This window comes from Oncorhynchus gorbuscha, linkage group LG13 (assembly GCF_021184085.1).
Source record: "Oncorhynchus gorbuscha isolate QuinsamMale2020 ecotype Even-year linkage group LG13, OgorEven_v1.0, whole genome shotgun sequence".
Lineage (NCBI taxonomy): Eukaryota > Metazoa > Chordata > Actinopteri > Salmoniformes > Salmonidae > Oncorhynchus > Oncorhynchus gorbuscha.
Window position 1 is genome coordinate 27,221,450 of NC_060185.1, and position 18,521 is coordinate 27,239,970.

At 45.4% G+C, this 18,521-nt stretch overlaps 1 protein-coding gene across 4 annotated transcripts in view; it reads left to right on the forward strand.

Annotated features, from left to right (window-relative positions):
* LOC123992640 (serine/threonine-protein kinase ULK2-like) overlaps positions 1-17,030 on the forward strand; it is a 49,118-nt gene extending 32,088 nt beyond the window's left edge. For 2 of the 4 annotated variants that reach the window (XM_046293958.1, XM_046293959.1), the window contains exons 12-26: positions 65-153; positions 524-692; positions 984-1,038; positions 5,793-5,939; positions 7,691-7,839; positions 7,953-8,036; positions 8,854-9,101; positions 9,218-9,399; positions 9,485-9,594; positions 9,926-10,069; positions 10,497-10,711; positions 12,954-13,132; positions 13,359-13,477; positions 13,644-13,937; positions 14,374-17,030. In XM_046293958.1, the coding sequence (XP_046149914.1) occupies positions 65-153; positions 524-692; positions 984-1,038; positions 5,793-5,939; positions 7,691-7,839; positions 7,953-8,036; positions 8,854-9,101; positions 9,218-9,399; positions 9,485-9,594; positions 9,926-10,069; positions 10,497-10,711; positions 12,954-13,132; positions 13,359-13,477; positions 13,644-13,937; positions 14,374-14,438 (2,249 nt within the window). In that variant the 3' untranslated portion in view covers positions 14,439-17,030. Of the gene's footprint in view, positions 1-64; positions 154-523; positions 693-983; positions 1,039-5,792; positions 5,940-7,690; positions 7,840-7,952; positions 8,037-8,853; positions 9,102-9,217; positions 9,400-9,484; positions 9,595-9,925; positions 10,070-10,496; positions 10,712-11,085; positions 12,370-12,953; positions 13,133-13,358; positions 13,478-13,643; positions 13,938-14,373 lie in introns of those variants that run through there. The other 2 variants (XM_046293960.1, XM_046293961.1) reach the window with 2 other exon arrangements.
* Positions 17,031-18,521: the final 1,491 nt, after the last annotated feature.

An 18,521-nucleotide genomic window follows, 5' to 3' on the forward strand; every position in this document is an offset into this window, starting at 1 on the left:
GCATTGATGTTGAGAGCACTTAGGTCTTGTGTGAAAACGTGTATTTGTATGTTATTTTCTCCAGCATGTCCTGTTCCAGTACCCAACTGCCCTAGCGCTGTGACCGACATCATATGTGGTAGCTCACCCTCTGTTCGCTACAACTCCCCTGCCGTAAGTTAATCATGACTGCCTAGACACCTCATAGTTGCATTCCACACCCAGTGGGTTTATCCGTACCTCAAGGCATAGCACCACACCTCAGTACTCAGCGCCTAACAATCTAGACTTTGTACAGTAGCTCAGTGGGAAAATAGACAAACTGAGTTTCCCAGGGATGTACTCTTTCTCTCTGTCCACTGTGATTGCATTATTCTGGCAGTCTACATAGCCCAGTCTGACACTAATTGTATTGTACAGCCCAAGCCATCTCTCTCAATTTCTTTCTCTTGCCCTATCCTCCTAACACACACACACACACACCACCTACCCCCACCAACATAAACACACCTTTTGCTCATTACAACACCCTTCCCTTCTTCAGTCTCTCCCAGACATGCAGACCTTACCTGAGGACTGTCTGTCGTCGCCCCCCCTGGGCCCTCCAAACTACCTGCAGCTGTCTAAGGAGTCTGGGGGAAGCACCAGCAGCAAGAACTCCTCAAGCGACACGGATGACTTTGTCCTGGTGCCACACCTCTCCACAGAGTCTTGTGAGTCTGCAGGAACACACACATGCAGATATGCACACACACACTGGACACTTGCTACTCCTTATTACACCAATTAGGCCTACTGACAACACTACATGTACATTGTGCACCTACGTACACTCTTAGACTAAGCACCTGCTATAAAACGCACACTGAGCACCTACATACACTTGACACACACAGTTGACCAAATAGAAACACATTTTGAGTGGCAGTATGGGTAGTAGGTTTATTCACTTATGTGCCATGGTTTATACTCTTGTCTGGTTGGCTCACTTCCCTCTTCCTCAGATGACCAGCCAATGGGAGCAGTGGGGCATCGGCCGTCTGGAGAGTGGTGTGGAGGGTGAGTGTAACGTCATCAACTTCAGCTCTTAGCATAGATTCAGCCAGTGTGTGTGCGTATTTATGTACAGTACCAGTCAAAAGTTGACACCTTTTCATTCAAGGTCTTTTCTTTATTTTTACTATTTTCTACATTGTCGAATTATAGTGAAGACATCAAAACTATGATATAACACACATGGAATCATGTAGTAACCAAAAGTATTAAACTAATCAAAATATATTTTATATTTGAGAATCTTCAATGTAACCACCCTTTGCCTTGATGACAGCTTTGCACACTCTTGGCATTCTCTCAACCAGCTTCGCCTGGAATGCTTTTCCAACAGTCTTGAAGGAGTTCCCACATATGCTGAGCACTTGTTGGCTGCTTTTCCTTCACTCGGCGGTCCAACTCATCCCAAACCATCTCAATTGGGTTGAGGTCGGGTGATTGTGGAGTCCAGGTCATCTGATGCAGCACTCCATTACTCTCCTTCTTGGTCAAATAGCCCTTACACAGTCTGGAGGTGTGTTGGGTCATTGTCCTGTTGAAAAATAAATGATAGTCCCGTTACGCCATCCCATCCGGTTTCCGCTTATAGCTGCAGAATGCTGTGGTAGCCATGCAGGTTAAGTGTGCCTTGAATTGTAAATAAATCACTGACAGTGTCACCAGCAAAGCACCATCAGACCTCCTCCATGCTTCACGGTGGGAACCACACATGCAGGAATCATCTGTTCACCTACAGTACTCTGCATCTCACGGTTGGAACCAAAAATATAAAATTTGGACTCATCAGACCAAAGGACAGATTTCCACCAGTTTAATGTCCTTTGCTCGTGTTTGTTTGGCCAAGCAAGTCTCTTCTTCTTGTTGGTGTCCTTTAGTAGTGGTTTCTTTGCAGCAATTCGACCTTGAAGTCCTGTTCTGAACAGATGTTGAGATGTGTCTGTTAGTGAACTCTGCAGTTTCTGAGGCCGGTAACTCTAATGAACATATCCTCTGCAGCAGAGGTAACTCTGGGTCTCCCTTTCCTGTGGTGGTCCTCATAAGAGCCAGTTTCATCAGAGTGCTTGATGGTTTTTGCTTCTGCACTTGAAGAAATATTCAAAGTTCTTGAAATGTTCTGTATTGACTCACCTTCATGTCTTAAAGTAATGATGAACTGTCGTTTCTCTTTGCTTATTTGAGCTGTTCTAGCCATAATATGGACTCCGTCTTTTACCAAATAGGGCTGTCTTGTCTTCTGTATACCCACCCCTACCTTGTCACAACACAATTGATTGGCCCTAATGCATTATGAAGGAAAGAAATTCCACAAATGTCTTTTAACAAGACATCTCTGTTAATTAAAATGCATTCCAGGTGACTACCTCATTAAGCTGGATGAGAGAATGCCAAGTGTTTGCAAAGGTGTAATCAAGGCAAAATGTGTCTACTTTGAAAAATATCAAATATATTTTGATTCGTTGAGCACTTGTTTGGTTACTACATGATGCCATATGTGTTATTTCATAGTTTTGATGTCTTCACTATTATTCTACAATGGAGAAAATAGTAAAAATAAAGATAAACCCTTGAATGAGTAGGTGTGTCCAAACTTTTGACTGGTACTGTATGTATGTATGAGAAAGAAGTGTTCTAAAGCTGTCCAACTCTTTGTTGTCTGATTTGGGCCGGCCACCATTTCAGAAAGGAACATACAGCATGTCCCTGCACCTCCTCCTCTGGTTATCCTTGGAGCACAATATCTAGATGACCTGACCTAGTTTCTCTGTTGACTCCCCTGGGCTTGACTGTGTTGCACCATGCTCATTGGAAATCTATCATGTTTTCACTGTTGACTTGTTGCGTCATGGAAATGTAACTTAAGCTCAGAAAGGATTCATAAACAGTCTGTTTGACCTGTGTCCCTAAACTGGGATATTTCAGGAAATGGGCAAGTTTTTTAAAATGTATTTGAGCAATTAGATTTATAGCATGTTAGACAGATCTAACAATGATTGTCACAAAACATGTAAATGTAAATGTAACATAATAAATATATGTGGTGGATGTTGACAAGGACCAAGATTAGAAAAAGACTAAGTAGCTGATGGAGATATGAGCCAGTCTGCATACTGGTATTTCAGGCCCAGATATCAGGTTTGTGTGTGTGCAGTGACATGTGTACGTCAGCTGTGAACGGGCTCTGCATGAGTAAGTGCATTCTGTCTACTCCACATGGACATTTCAATGTAGAACTCTACTGGTGTCATCTGTCAGTCTGCAGAGCAGCTGTGTTTTGTTAATTTTATACCCCTTAGTCATAAACTACATGATATTGGTGTCTGAAAGCAATATATTCATGTCAAAATTGATTTGATTTGTGCTTATATTGTGTAGATGTCTCAGATAAATGGCTACTGTGTATCCTTAACACCACAGACCTGCCTAGTCTGGGTTAGAAGAATAGATCTCTGACACACAGGAAATCGCTGTGGGCAAACGTCACAGCGCCTCAAATGACTGTCTCATACACACAGAGCAGAGACCCAAACACCACTTCTCCCCAAAGTCACTTCCTCCTCTCCTGTGACCCCACACTCTCTGTCTCTGTTTGTAAATAACCTGCAGCATGATCTATCATCTATCACTCTTTTTCTTTTCGCTCCCCCTGTTCCTCTCCTTGTTTCTCTCTCTGTAAATAGCCTCCAGTAATACTGGTTTCTAATGCTCTGTTTTCTCCTTGTTTCTCTCTCTGTAAATAGCCTCCAGTAATACTGTTTTCTAATGCTCTGTTTCTCTCTCTGTAAATAGCCTCCAGTAATACTGTTTTCTAATGCTCTGTTTCTCTCTCTGTAAATAACCTCCAGTAATACTGTTTTCTAATGCTCTGTGTCTCTCTCCCTGTCTGGTATCCACACTCATTTGGTCTATTCCTTGCTTGTTTCCCCCTGTCACTCTCTCCTCAATCATATAGCTGCTTTCCTCCTCTCTCACCATCTATCTATATTCATCTTTGGGGTGATAGTTTCTCTTTTCCCTATCACCCTGACGCGTAAAGAGATCCTCCAAAGTTAAGAATATACATTTTAAAAATATGTTACGAATTTGTCCTTAAGATCCTGGACTGCGTCTTTAATTCTCTCTCTTCCTGTCCCTTTCTCCCAACCCTCCCCTCTCTTCATTCTCTTTCCCTGGTTGTGCTGCCGGGTGGTTAACACTCAGCCTGTCCTTCTGTGACCTGTCTTTCTGCTGTGAGGTGAGGAGCTAGTCTGTATGAGTGCCAATAGAGTCATTCTCTATTCCTGGAGGATCCCACCCCTCAGTCGGCTCACATCACCTCAGCTCCCCTTACCTCCCACAGTCACTTGTTTTTCCCCTGTGCTCTGTCTGTCCTTAATTGATCCCTGGGCCAGGGAATGCAAGGGGGGGAGGGAAAGTGCAGAGAGACAGAGCCACTACTAAGGATGAATATGGAGAAAAGAAGGGAGATAAGGAGAAAGAAAGAGAGCAGCTGCCCAAAATGAATGAGGAGAGGGCAATGAGCAGAGACAAAGAAAATAGAAAGAGTATTTAGAGAGAGATGGAGGGAGTGCACACAGAGGATAGTGAAAAGACAGTGCTGTGTTTCCATTCCCCTCTGGGTAGATGCAGTAAAGACAAACCGATTCCCTCTCCTCTCAAAGAAGATGGTCATGACTGACCTACACACTGCCTATTGTTAGGGAGAGCATCGTGTGTAGCTCCAGTGTCCCCATTAGCTTCGTTTGTTAGAACACATCAGCTTTTAACCTGTTCTGGGGAGAAATTAATGTGTTAAACTGAATGACTGCATGGGGTAATGCAGTGCACTGAGGTTAGAGAATAAACCACGGATATGTCACTTTCTTAAATGCCACTTTCATGAACCTTTATGGCCCTTTTTACTTTTGGTTGGAACTAGAAATGTCTTACCAAAAGCTTTGTCAATGTGTGTTGTGTTAAAATGGGTTTCTTTGCTTCTCGGAGTGGAAAGCAGACAAAGAAAACACTCTGTCTTTGTCTGTGTGTTGCTGCTGTACAGGACAGATGGATGGTCGTGTGCCTCACGTGTATCCCTCGGTCTAATTCCCTTTCTCTGGTCTACACCCTCCCCCACTAGCCATCTTATTACATAATGCTGCTACTGTTAAATCTGCCCTGTTCTATAACCTTTATATTCCTCCTCCCCTTCCTCTCTTTTTCCCTTTTTCATTCTAAACCCAAGTCAACCCCCTATGGTTGACCCGTGTATGACTTTAGCTCAGGGAACATTTTGGACCAATGGAATAACAAAGGCATGTAAATGAGGCCAGCTTTCTTTCCTCCTGTCCCTCTGTCTGATAGAAAGGAGGTGGGCTTAGCACGTGCTATTGGCTGAGCTCTCATAACTCCTCCTCTTAGCACTGACTGCTCCCCACTGATTGGGCAGACACGTGTGTGTGTGTGCGTGCGCGCATGTGTGCAATGGCCCTGCCCCCTCTGGGTTGGGCCAGCCCCCTTCTTGCAGGACTGAAGTTTAGTTCCTCCCCCAGCCTCAGTTGAAAATGGCATATGTGTAAAAAATAAAATAAAAAGAACTCCAAGACATAGCCTAGCTAGAAACTTCTAGTCAGTCTTCATGTTCTATTTATACAAATGCTGTCTCAGAAGGACTGAAGTATTTTTTTAAACATTAATTTCTATGGGTGCCATCATTCCTGAACAGAGGTGCAGAACCAGCAGACAGACTGGCTAATGTTCCTACTCTTCCCCCTTCACCACTCCAGGCAGCCACAGACCACCGGACAGACCCCCATGGTGTCCCCCCGGGCAGAGACTACACCCATCCCTGTGCCCACCCAGGTGCGGAACTACCAGCGCATCAAACAGAACCTCTCCAACAGCCCCACCACCACGCTATATGGCTCACACAGGTAAGAGACTGGGGAGGTGCCACTTTCCTGGGGGGTTCCCTGAAGTACACCTGAGACTAGTCTATCTTGTTGTTTGATATCTGATGACTAACCTTTGGGTTTGGAAAATTCCTCTTCAACTCTGTCAGTTATTGCATCAGGCAATTAAGTTTCATCAGTTCAGTCAGTGGATATTGCTTGTGTGTTGTGCTTTTTTTTTTTTATATATATATATATATATTTTATTTAACTAGGCAAGTTAAGGACAAATTCTTATTTTCAGTGACTGCCTAGGAACAGTGGGTTAACTGCCTGTTCAAGGGCAGGATGACAGATTTGTACCTTGTCAGCTCGGGATTTGAACTTGCAACCTTTCGGTTACTAGTCCAACGCTCTTAACCACTAGGCTACCCTGCCGCCCCTAGGCATATATAGAAAGGGAGGGAATACGAAAAGGTTTTGAATCTCCTTTCGAGGCAAATTAGTTTTATTGTTGTGCTTCTATTGACTGTTGTGAGAGGAGATAAGAACATTGCCACAGGGATTAGTATAAAGTTCATGTGGTGTTTTTCCCAATGAGACTTACCCCCACACCAGTGGGCAGCCAGGGTTTTATGTTAATGTGAGCTCGAGTGTTATTGTGTTTCCATCAGGAGTGTGACACTAGAGGTGGTGAGAAGAATCAAGACTGTTGCTTTGCAAGAATGTGTTAATGTTCAGTGTTATGTAAATGCATGCTGAAAAGTACCCAGGGTCTTACCTTGGCTCCAAGTTAGAGCAGGCCCACCCCGCCGGGAGCCATGTCCCAGTGAGAAATGGGTACCGGCCCACATAGATGGAAACAGAAAAGTCTGAGCCTTTTGGGTAAGCTACTGGGGTAAATCCTCAATGGACATGCGGCACTGGAGTAGCCTAGCTCCACAGTGAACCCTCAACTCTACACCCCCTACTTACCCTCACCACAGGGCCCCAAAGCCTGGGCAGCAGGTACTGAGTAGCCAGCCTCTCCAACTGCTGACCCTTGGCCCTGGGTCTGACTCGGAGTCCACCAAGGAGGATTAAGCTCTCTGTCACAGACCGACTACCCTGTCCCTTGACCCTGTCTGGGCTAGTTAACAAGTTAGCGCTAACAAGAAGAGATGAATGCAGAGAGCTAGGACAGCAGACTAGCAGAAAGACAGTGTGCAGACATCTCAGGGGAAGACTGGCTTCTATATGTGCCCGGCTGCTGCCTACGCTTTCTCTGTTCGCCATCTTAAAAAAAAACATACATCTCAAGAGAGGAAGTGCAGGAGAAAGAGTGGGAGAGTACTCGCTATCAGTACAACAGTTTTGGCGAGGATAGGCTAATAGCTGTGTTTTGAAGTCCTGTGCTTGCAGCGTGACAGAGGGTTGTCTTGGCAGCAAACTGACGGGCACTGAATAACTCAGGAAGTTTACATTAGAACCAAGTGAAAAAGGCAACCGTTAGACACTGAGCTGAGGGAATGGAATCTAGCTAAGCTCATTGCCAAAAGGTTTATTAAATGTTAATGTTTTCAGGTGTTTCAGAAAGGTTATTCAAGTGTTATTTCATGATAAACATGAAGGATAGTGGTTGGAAACTAGAGCTTCGCTGAAAATAAGGGTGTTCATGAACTGTTAGACAAGTAATGAAGCTTGGTGGTGTTGGTTCTGGTGGACTAACAATGAATGTGTAAAAATGTTGGTATGTATGTTCTGTATATTTGTGATATCTAAACCTCCATTGTGTGTGCTTGTGGTCTATGCAGGTCTGGTACAGTGAGGCGGTCCAACACCAGTCCCATGGGTTTCCCTAAGGTTGGCTCTGGGTCCCCCAGCTCTGCAGACTGCAGCCCTCAGATGACAGGCAGACGTCTCTCTATAGGCAGCTCCCGCCCATACTCCCCCTCACCTCTGGGTAAGAACATGCCCCAACATGTCCCCATCTCTTATCATTCAACACTCCTGGCATAACAATTAATTTCACCTTGAAACTTTCTCTGCATTAATACGTCTGTGTTTCTCTTTAAGTGGGCACCATCCCAGAGCAGCTGGGTCACTGTTGCTGTGGACACCCTCAGGGCCACGAGTCCCGCAGCCGCAGCTCCTCAGGAGGTGAGTTCAGTAGACCGGCAGACATACAGACAGACAGAACAAGGCTGGGTTTACCAAAAGAATCATGGCACTAAAGTCATCTTAATTCCACTGAAACTAAATCTGATCTTAGTGATATTATGCTCTGGGGAAACACAGCCCAGGATGACTTTTTAAGGAGACAAAGCCAGCTACAGAAGTGTTTACATGTTCTTCCCTCTCTCCCCTCCTCCTGAGGCGGATGTTTATGCCATGAGTCAGGTTATTGTTGAGTAACAGGTGTTCCATTAACGCTCTGGGAGGGAGGTTGTGTGTATGGGAGTTTCACCCATCCACACAGTTTTCACAAGTGTGTCACTATCTGAGTCAAGAGGCCAATATCCATGGCAACCTCCATGACATAGGTGGGACTTACCCTGAGCAAACCAGTGCAGATACAGTTAGTACTTAGTCTCCTTTTAGAAAACTTGATGACCTACTAAAGAAAAAAACAGAAGTTTCAGGGGTCTTTTTGAACTTCTCAGCAGCAATTCTGTGAATGAACAAGACTCTCATAAAACCAGGAACCTAGTGGCCCTTTACTGCTGCTATTTTTGACTTGGTTTACAGTGGAAAAATACACATTTCAAGATTGTAGAGTCATCTAGTGGAAAATGTTAAATATTCTCTAGATCAGTATGTGCTAACGCCACTGACACTATACTAACACTAATGTAACTAATACTAACACTAATGTAACTAGTGATCGCCACTAAACCAATTATTAATGTGAAACTTAAACTTTTACATTAAGTGATAAAAAATGACTTGTATGAATGACTCTGTGTGTCTCTTTTAGGTTCTCCAGTGCCGCCGTCCCAGTTCCTGGGTGGTCGCCTGCAGAGTGTCCCCACCCTGACTGAGGTCTACCACACTAGACAGAAACTCCACAAGCAGCTGTCAGACCCCATCCAGCCCTCCACCTGCAACTACCCCCCCAGCCACTCCCCCCACCTGGGTCGCCCTGGCAACCTGGGCACCTCCCCCCGCTCCTCTGATTGGCTGACGAAGTCACCTCTGCCCACAATAATTGGCTCCCCCACCAAGGTCGGTTGAGTTGATAACCATTTTAGCATATTTTAATCATTAAACTAATTCTGTTTCGCTACGGTGTGTCTTACTTACCACAACCAGTAACTGTTAACCTCTATGTCCCTGTTCAGCCCATCTCAGCCCCATTTAAGATACCTAAGACGCAGGCATCCTGTAACCTGATGGCCCTGGCAGACAGTCCCACACCCACTAAGACCCTGGCGGACGCACGGGACATCTGTGCCCTCCACTGTACCCCCTATCCCAGTGGACGCCAGTCTGCCCCTGAGGCCAGCAGGACCACATTTGGCAGGTAAACGGTGCACTGTTGTCTTTTTCTCTGTCTCATTCTCTCTGTGCGGGTAATATATCTCTTATCAATGTGTTTCTCTCCCCAGGTCTGTCAGTACTGGCCGTCTGTCTGAACAGCCAGTCAGAATCACTCTAGGGGGACAGCCCTACCAGGGAAGCACAGACAGCCTCAACACAGAGCGGCCCATGGATACAGGTAAATACACACACACACTCACACTGTCTTTAGTTTCATCCTCCCAGGTATAAATAATGGAACGGATGTTTTTACCATTAATTAGAAAAGAGCTGGAGACTGAAAACCTAGCTGGTAAACTGACCTGGACATCAATGGTTTAGTAGATAATACTTACCCGTTGTCCCAAAGAACAACACAAATACAAATACAAAACACGCAACAGTCTCTCTGCTTTATGGATTCTCGCCCTGCATGAACTGCTTGGATTGGCTGCTCTGACAGGACCTTCCTGTGTAACAGAGAGCTTGATTGGCTTAGTGTGAATGACCGCCCCTCCCTCCCTCCCTAGCACCAGCAGGACCGTTTGGGCTGGCTCAGCCTCGGGGCGGGGCGGCGAGTCCCCGGACCGTTCTCTTCACCGTGGGCTCGCCCCCCAACAGCAGCACCCCCCCTACCTGCAGCCACTTGGGCACCCGGCCGCGCACCACCTCAGGTGAGACCACTCACTGCATCAGCGGCTAACTGATAGGCTAACCGCTTGCTAAACCCCACTTCCCAAAGCTACACCCTCCAAGCTAACCTACTAACGCTAATTACTACGACTCCACTCAATGTTTCCTACCTGGAGTGAAGTGACTCCGTGGTGGTGGTTCCAATGCCCTGAGATACATAACTGCAATTTAGTGGGCAGTCTCTCTCCCTCTCCTTGTGCTGTTCATCTTAGTGTGTACTATCAATAATACTCTGTCTCAGTGGACTGAACTTTGTTCTGGAAAATGTTGTAATTTTGTTAATCTGAATTTCTCTATTCAAATTCAGCCAATGAAAGGAGCAATCAAATTATGCCAAAGTGATAGGCCTACATATTGACACACATCAACAACAAAGTTATCCTTGCGCTCTCTCTCCCTCTCTCTCAGTGGGCTCCAACAGTTCGGCAGGCTCCCTGTGCTCCACCAGTGGGCGGGTGTACGTGGGCTCTCCTCCGGGCATGGCCATCGGGGCCTCTCCCCCAGGGGGTGCAGAGGCAGGTCCCAGCAGCCTACGCTATATCCCCTACGGTACCTCTCCCCCCAGCCTGGACGGATTCATCACCTTTGAGGCCCCAGAGCTGCCTGAGGAGACACTCATGGAGGTGGGAGAGAGGGCCCTTTGTGTGTGTGTGTGTGTGTGTGTGTGTGTGTGTGTGTGTGTGTGTGTGTGTGTGTGTGTGTGTGTGTGTGTGTGTGTGTGTGTGTGTGTGTGTGTGTGTGTGTGTGTGTGTGTGTGGCATTCTGTAATATCTGACCTGTATCATGTGTTTGTGACTACAGCGAGAGCACACAGACACTGATGCACCTACGGATATCTGACCTGTATCATGTGTTTGTGACTACAGCGAGAGCACACAGACACTGATGCACCTACGGATATCTGACCTGTATCATGTGTTTGTGACCTACAGCGAGAGCACACAGACACTGATGCACCTACGGATATCTGACCTGTATCATGTGTTTGTGACTACAGCGAGAGCACACAGACACTCTGATGCACCTACGGATATCTGACCTGTATCATGTGTTTGTGACTACAGCGAGAGCACACAGACACTCTGATGCTCCTACGGATATCTGACCTGTATCATGTGTTTGTGACTACAGCGAGAGCACACAGACACTCTGATGCACCTACGGATATCTGACCTGTATCATGTGTTTGTGACCTACAGCGAGAGCACACAGACACTGATGCACCTACGGATATCTGACCTGTATCATGTGCTTGTGACTACAGCGAGAGCACACAGACACTCTGATGCACCTACGGATATCTGACCTGTATCATGTGTTTGTGACCTACAGCGAGAGCACACAGACACTCTGATGCACCTACGGATATCTGACCTGTATCATGTGTTTGTGACTACAGCGAGAGCACACAGACACTGATGCACCTACGGATATCTGACCTGTATCATGTGTTTGTGACCTACAGCGAGAGCACACAGACACTGATGCACCTACGGATATCTGACCTGTATCATGTGTTTGTGACTACAGCGAGAGCACACAGACACTCTGATGCACCTACGGATATCTGACCTGTATCATGTGCTTGTGACTACAACGAGAGCACACAGACACTCTGATGCACCTACGGATATCTGACCTGTATCATGTGTTTGTGACTACAGCGAGAGCACACAGACACTCTGATGCTCCTACGGATATCTGACCTGTATCATGTGTTTGTGACTACAGCGAGAGCACACAGACACTCTGATGCTCCTACGGATATCTGACCTGTATCATGTGTTTGTGACTACAGCGAGAGCACACAGACACTGATGCACCTACGGATATCTGACCTGTATCATGTGTTTGTGACTACAGCGAGAGCACACAGACACTCTGATGCACCTACGGATATCTGACCTGTATCATGTGTTTGTGACTACAGCGAGAGCACACAGACACTCTGATGCTCCTACGGATATCTGACCTGTATCATGTGTTTGTGACTACAGCGAGAGCACACAGACACTGATGCACCTACGGATATCTGACCTGTATCATGTGTTTGTGACTACAGCGAGAGCACACAGACACTCTGATGCTCCTACGGATATCTGACCTGTATCATGTGTTTGTGACTACAGCGAGAGCACACAGACACTCTGATGCACCTACGGATATCTGACCTATATCATGTGTTTGTGACTACAGCGAGAGCACACAGACACTCTGATGCACCTACGGATATCTGACCTGTATCATGTGTTTGTGACTACAGCGAGAGCACACAGACACTCTGATGCACCTACGGATATCTGACCTATATCATGTGTTTGTGACTACAGCGAGAGCACACAGACACTCTGATGCTCCTACGGATATCTGACCTGTATCATGTGTTTGTGACTACAGCGAGAGCACACAGACACTCTGATGCTCCTACGGATATCTGACCTGTATCATGTGTTTGTGACTACAGCGAGAGCACACAGACACTCTGATGCACCTACGGATATCTGACCTGTATCATGTGTTTGTGACTACAGCGAGAGCACACAGACACTCTGATGCTCCTACGGATATCTGACCTGTATCATGTGTTTGTGACTACAGCGAGAGCACACAGACACTGATGCACCTACGGATATCTGACCTGTATCATGTGTTTGTGACTACAGCGAGAGCACACAGACACTCTGATGCTCCTACGGATATCTGACCTGTATCATGTGTTTGTGACTACAGCGAGAGCACACAGACACTCTGATGCACCTACGGATATCTGACCTGTATCATGTGTTTATGACTACAGCGAGAGCACACAGACACTCTGATGCACCTACGGATATCTGACCTGTATCATGTGCTTGTGACCTACAGCGAGAGCACACAGACACTCTGATGCACCTACGGATGATGCTGTCCTTCACCGACTGTGTTCTGGAGATCGCAGCGGTGCGAGCAGGAGGGGCAGACCTGGGCGTATCGGCTGCCTCCCTCTACCCTTCTCAGGAGAGTGTGGTAGTGGACCAGATCAGCCAGCTCAGCAAGGAGTGGGGGTAAGGGAGAGACTAAAAATGGGGGGATGGGGTTCACAGTTTAACTGAAAGTATTCTGGTTTTAGTTTGGACCCAGACCTGTAGCATTTCATCATAGTGAGGCACAAAAACATCAGTTTCATCACAATTTAAATGATTGTTGTAAAAGACAATTATGACGTTTTTAAGAAAGAAAAGCCATGGAAGCCGTATAGGTTAGTAATGTGTGCTGTGCTACCCTCTACAGGCAGGTGGAGCAGCTGGTGCTGTACATGAAGGCTGCCCAGCTCCTAGCCTCCTCCCTCCACCTGGCCAAGGCCCAGATCAAATCAGCCAAGCTCAACCCTTCCAGTGCCGTCAAGCAGGGTAAGAAAAATGTCCCCAGACCGGTACAGTGGCATTACACTATAGTATTTATAAACTGCATACGAACTTAAAACACTTAAAATATACATGTATAATACTTAGATATAATTCATTTTTATTTGAGCATAACTAACTTTCTCTCCCCCTCCCTCACCCCCTTCTTCAGTGGTGAAGAGTCTGAACGAGCGTTACAAGAGCTGCATCTCCCTGTGTCGGCGGCTCACAGACAAGCTGAACCACTTCTTCTCAGACAAGCAGCGCTTTGTAGACGAGATCAACAGCGTGACCGCAGAGAAACTCATCTATAACCACGCTGTGGAAACGGTGCAGTCTGCAGCTCTGGATGAGATGTTTCAGCAGACGGAGGACATAGCCTACCGTTACAACAAGGCTGCCATGCTGCTAGATGGCCTGTCCAAGATCCTCCAGGACCCTGCAGACATCCAAAATGTGGCCAAGTGTAAGTATCCACGTGCCGTCCTGAACTGTAGACTGAAGACCAGTCTGTTTCTGCTACGCCATTGTTATGTCATGTATGGCCAAAGCACAAATCCATCTGACAACCAGGCTCCCCCAACAGGCTCTGTCAGAGACCAGACAAGCTCATCACATTGTAGCAGAGACTCTGGTGTAGTGGATATGAATATGGACAGTCAAGTGTGTTAACTAGAGTCTCTTGTGAAAAATCCCTTTGACCTCTTATCTTTAATCAGCACTCACAGGCTTACTTGAACCACTTGGTACAGCTCTGAGCTTATTTCAGATGAGGCTTCAATCAGATGAGGTTTAGAGTGCACTGTGCTTCTCTGTGTGTGGCATGGTAGCCAGGTCATTTTGACATAGAACAGCAGCTACAGTCACTGTGATCTGACTGTGCGTTTGTGTCTCCTCAACAGACAAGGCCAGTGTGGACCGGAGAATCTCTGCCCTCTGCTACTGCACCGTCACACTGTACGAGTAGCAGACCACACACACATATCAGGGTCAGTTGTGACCTCTCTGCCCAGAGGGACCACTCTCTACCCTGACAATAGAACAGTGAGGACAAGCACGGAACCCCAATGTTCCCTCACGTAGCAGTCCAAGCACCTTTCCGTTTGGATCTTTTTCTGAGTTTAAGGAAACAACACGGCAGATCGTGTAACACCTCCTTTGGCATCGCAGACTGAACGATGAAGTGCGTGAGAGATGATGCACACATTCACTACCAAAGATGATCAAATGATCCTGGAACTGAGACATTCACAGGACATGAACAAGACGCAGGCATCTTCTTGCGTGCTGTCTGTCAACCGAATACAGTGGGACGGGGACACACAAACTCTACCCAGCTTTTTGTATCCGACTTGCAGGATTTTTACATTTTGTACTAGAAGAAAGAGATGGATATAAGGACAATCTATCATGGGCCCAGAGACTTATACACCCATGAAAAATACATATTTTTTAATGCAAATCACAGAGGTTATTATAATGTAAAGGTTTTTACTCTGTATTAGTATTGCTGTTGGGATTATTTATTGTTTTGGAATAGGAGGCTGTTGTGATGCCTGTCTGACATTGTCTTTAGTATTGAAGTAGAAAGAAGGAGTATATGAGATTAGTCCATTTAAAGGCGTATATGAGATTAGTCAATTTAAGGGCAGTCAGTCTAGCCAATCCTGTAACAAATACACACACTCAAATGCCAAAACACACACTTTACAATACATGTACAAACAAGAACACACAGTTTTATACACAGGGAAGGAAGCCTGAAGAGCAAACAACCATGTAGATTTGTAATTAGATTTCTTTTTTTTTTTTTTTCATTTGTTAGCTGAAGCACTTTATTGTGAAAAGTGGGGGGGACACTTTGTCCTGACAGGTTAGGAAAGAGAAATGTGAAGGCTGTTAGTTGTAGCTCAGGTTGGTTAAAGGGATGGGGGTGGGGGGGGGTTCTCTCACCCTCTTCAACCCACAACACCACTTGCCCTGCCACAGCTCTCCCTCTCATTGCTGCGCAACCTGCTCGCACACTCTGACTGTTAAATGTTGCCGTGGAAATGGGGTGAGGGGTCGTAAGAAACGTCCAGTCTCTACACATCCCACACCACTGGTGGGCTTTTAGAATAGTATGGCAAGAAAAAGCCTGTGGTTGACAGAGAATCGGACTAAAATGTATGTTTTCTTTGCCCATGGAACTTTTAGTGTTGACCAGCACATGCCCCTAGGCATTTGGGGAGGAAGGGTTCCTGATCAGTTAACCAAGGGGGAACGCCCCTCTCCTGGGTGAATCAAGAGAAAACAGTCAAATTACTTGAGTAGTTTTCGCTAAATAATACAGAAACAAGCTTTTTTATGTTCATACATGAATAACTGTAACTAATTTCCAAGTGAATTGATGTTTCAAAAGTGTAAATATTTGTATGTTGTGCATGGGATTTTGTTTTCCTGAGTGAATGTGTGTGAGAGAGCACAGTGAGAGAGTTAGGGGGTCAGTGAGCAAGACGACGCCATTGGATGCCCTGCCTCTCGATCAAAGAGCACAAACATTTGTATGTACTTTTAACCACGCCTGCCACGGGTTCAAGTCAATCTATCCCCACTAGAGGTCCCTGGCACAGAGGAATGTGCCAATCACAAGGCAGCTGCTCCAAACATCTCCACACAACCTCTTCTTTCTACTAGGACTGTTCATATACTATACCGGATGGGGATTCTGTGTGGAGAGATCAAATCTACTGTGTTGGAAGTAAAGAAAGGCACTGCCTAGCATCCATTCAAGTCTTCTCCGCTCTCTCCCCACGCAGCCGCTGTGCTTGCAATGCAGTAATGTTAGTGAGTCTGCACACGTCAGGTATACAAAAGGCCAGTGATCAGAAAGTCCATTACAGAAGAAGAGCTGCCTCATAAGCCTAATTGAAAAGTGGGCAGACTCCTTTGATTTCCTATTGTACAAGTGTGAATAGTGTGTAAATGTGTAAACTTGCAACTGTTGGCCACTTGCTCTGTCTATGATGTACTGTTCCTTTTTTAGACATATCCAAGTTTCTGCGGTTTATTTAGTTTTTGCTCTTGTGCCCTCTCCCTTTGCTCGTGAGCACTCCGCACCACAAAAAGCCTTTTCTGCACACTGAGTGGAGGGAGAAGTACATTAAAACAATAGTCAGAAACTGTCTGAACTTACCAAATCCATGCATCTATTTATAGTGCTGTAGATTTAGGCCACACTCCCTCACTAGCAGTAGTTTATGAAGAATGGAGTACTAACGATGGACTGTTTCAGAGACGAACCATTGGTACTGAGCACATGTTATATCCCGTAGAGTGAATGTATTCACCCTCCCAGTCATTTGCACCTCAGACTAGCTGAATGCATACAAAGTTACCAACCCTTGTGATGGTTAAGCCCCCCTCCCCTGCACCAACCATGACAATGAAACTGAATTTCCACACCTATTTTTCAATGACAAATGTTGATGTGTTACTTGATGTGAGTTAAAGGGCATCTTTCTTTATGGAACTCTACAAATGCAGCCTTTGTTAATTAAAAAGAAAAGTTGGAACTACATGCATGGTCTGTATTTCATGGAAAATACTAATATAACATTTGTGGGTCCCTTATTAACACTAATAAAGCCGAGCTTCGTGGGACCCCCATTTGAGCCAATGAGCAGTCATTTTCACTCTAACATTCACTAGATGGAGCCAAATTCCTGCTTCAAAATACTGTATGTTTCAAACCCTATCAATCTCATGGACCATCAGTCCATAGTTAGGGTGGTTATATACAGTGTGGTTACATTTCTCCAGCCCCATACCTTAGCTGGAGAAACTTTTTTCATCATCTGTCTAACAATCATGCAATCCCCATCCCTACAGATTCTGATAGCGAAACTTTCACCACAGATAGCATAATTAGCTACACAAGGGGCTCATTCACTGAACATCACCTAATAAATGAACAGGATTCCAAAATCACACAGTTCTCTATGGAACTATTCTAACTCTTCCAGCCACTTCACTATTCACTGCCAAATAGAAAGTGACAGATAGGGAGGGATATTGTTTTGGGACTGTGTTACTGCCAATGTTTTCTGAGGACACAGTCAGCAAACCGTTTGTGGCAACCTTCTAATCTCACCTTCAGCTGTTTATTTTTACTGACCTGAACAAGTACAGTTAGAGGATAGATGTGGCCAGGTTCCCAAATTCTGCTGACAAGACCACTTCTGCGAAAAAAAGGTAAGCCCACAGTTGAATAAACATATTGTTTTCTCTCTCAACTTCAATGTTTTTCATACCTGTGTGTGTGTGTGTGTGTGTGTGTGTGTGTGTGTGTGTGTGTGTGTGTGTGTGTGTGTGTTGGGGCCCACTCTCTGTCATCATACTGTGAAAACAATGAATGTAGCCCAGAACCCACAGGTGGACAGCGGGGAGCCCAGTATTATGCTGCAGCAGATGTTGATCATAATTTCTCCCACTTGGCCTTCCCATCCCTCTCGCTTCATCTTAAAGCTTTGTTACCACCCAGAGCAGAGCCCCTGTTGTTTATGTCTACATCAACCATTTGTACATTTACATTACATTTAAGTCATTTAGCAGACGCTCTTATCCAGAGCGACTTACAAATTGGTGCATTCACCTTATGACATCCAGTGGAACAGTCACTTTACAATAGTGCATCTAAATCTTAAGGGGGGGGGTGAGAGGGATTACTTATCCTATCCTAGGTATTCCTTAAAGAGGTGGGAATTGATATGGATGGCCTTCATCACCACATTGAGGCTGCAGTAAATATAAAAAACTAAAAGCATGGAATCCATTAGTCTGCATTATTGGGGATGTTTGCCATTGCCCAAACTAAACATTTAGCTTTTAGGAAATCTAAGTAATAAAATGCTATCTTGTGATTTAGGCTAAAGGCTACATAACATTGTGAAATTCTGTTGAGCATTCCCTTATTAATAGAGGGTTTCTAGAATTTAGATAGCTTACAGTATCTATTATCTATTTGAGGTTTCCTATTTTCTATTTTCATCACCAGCCACATTTTCCGTAA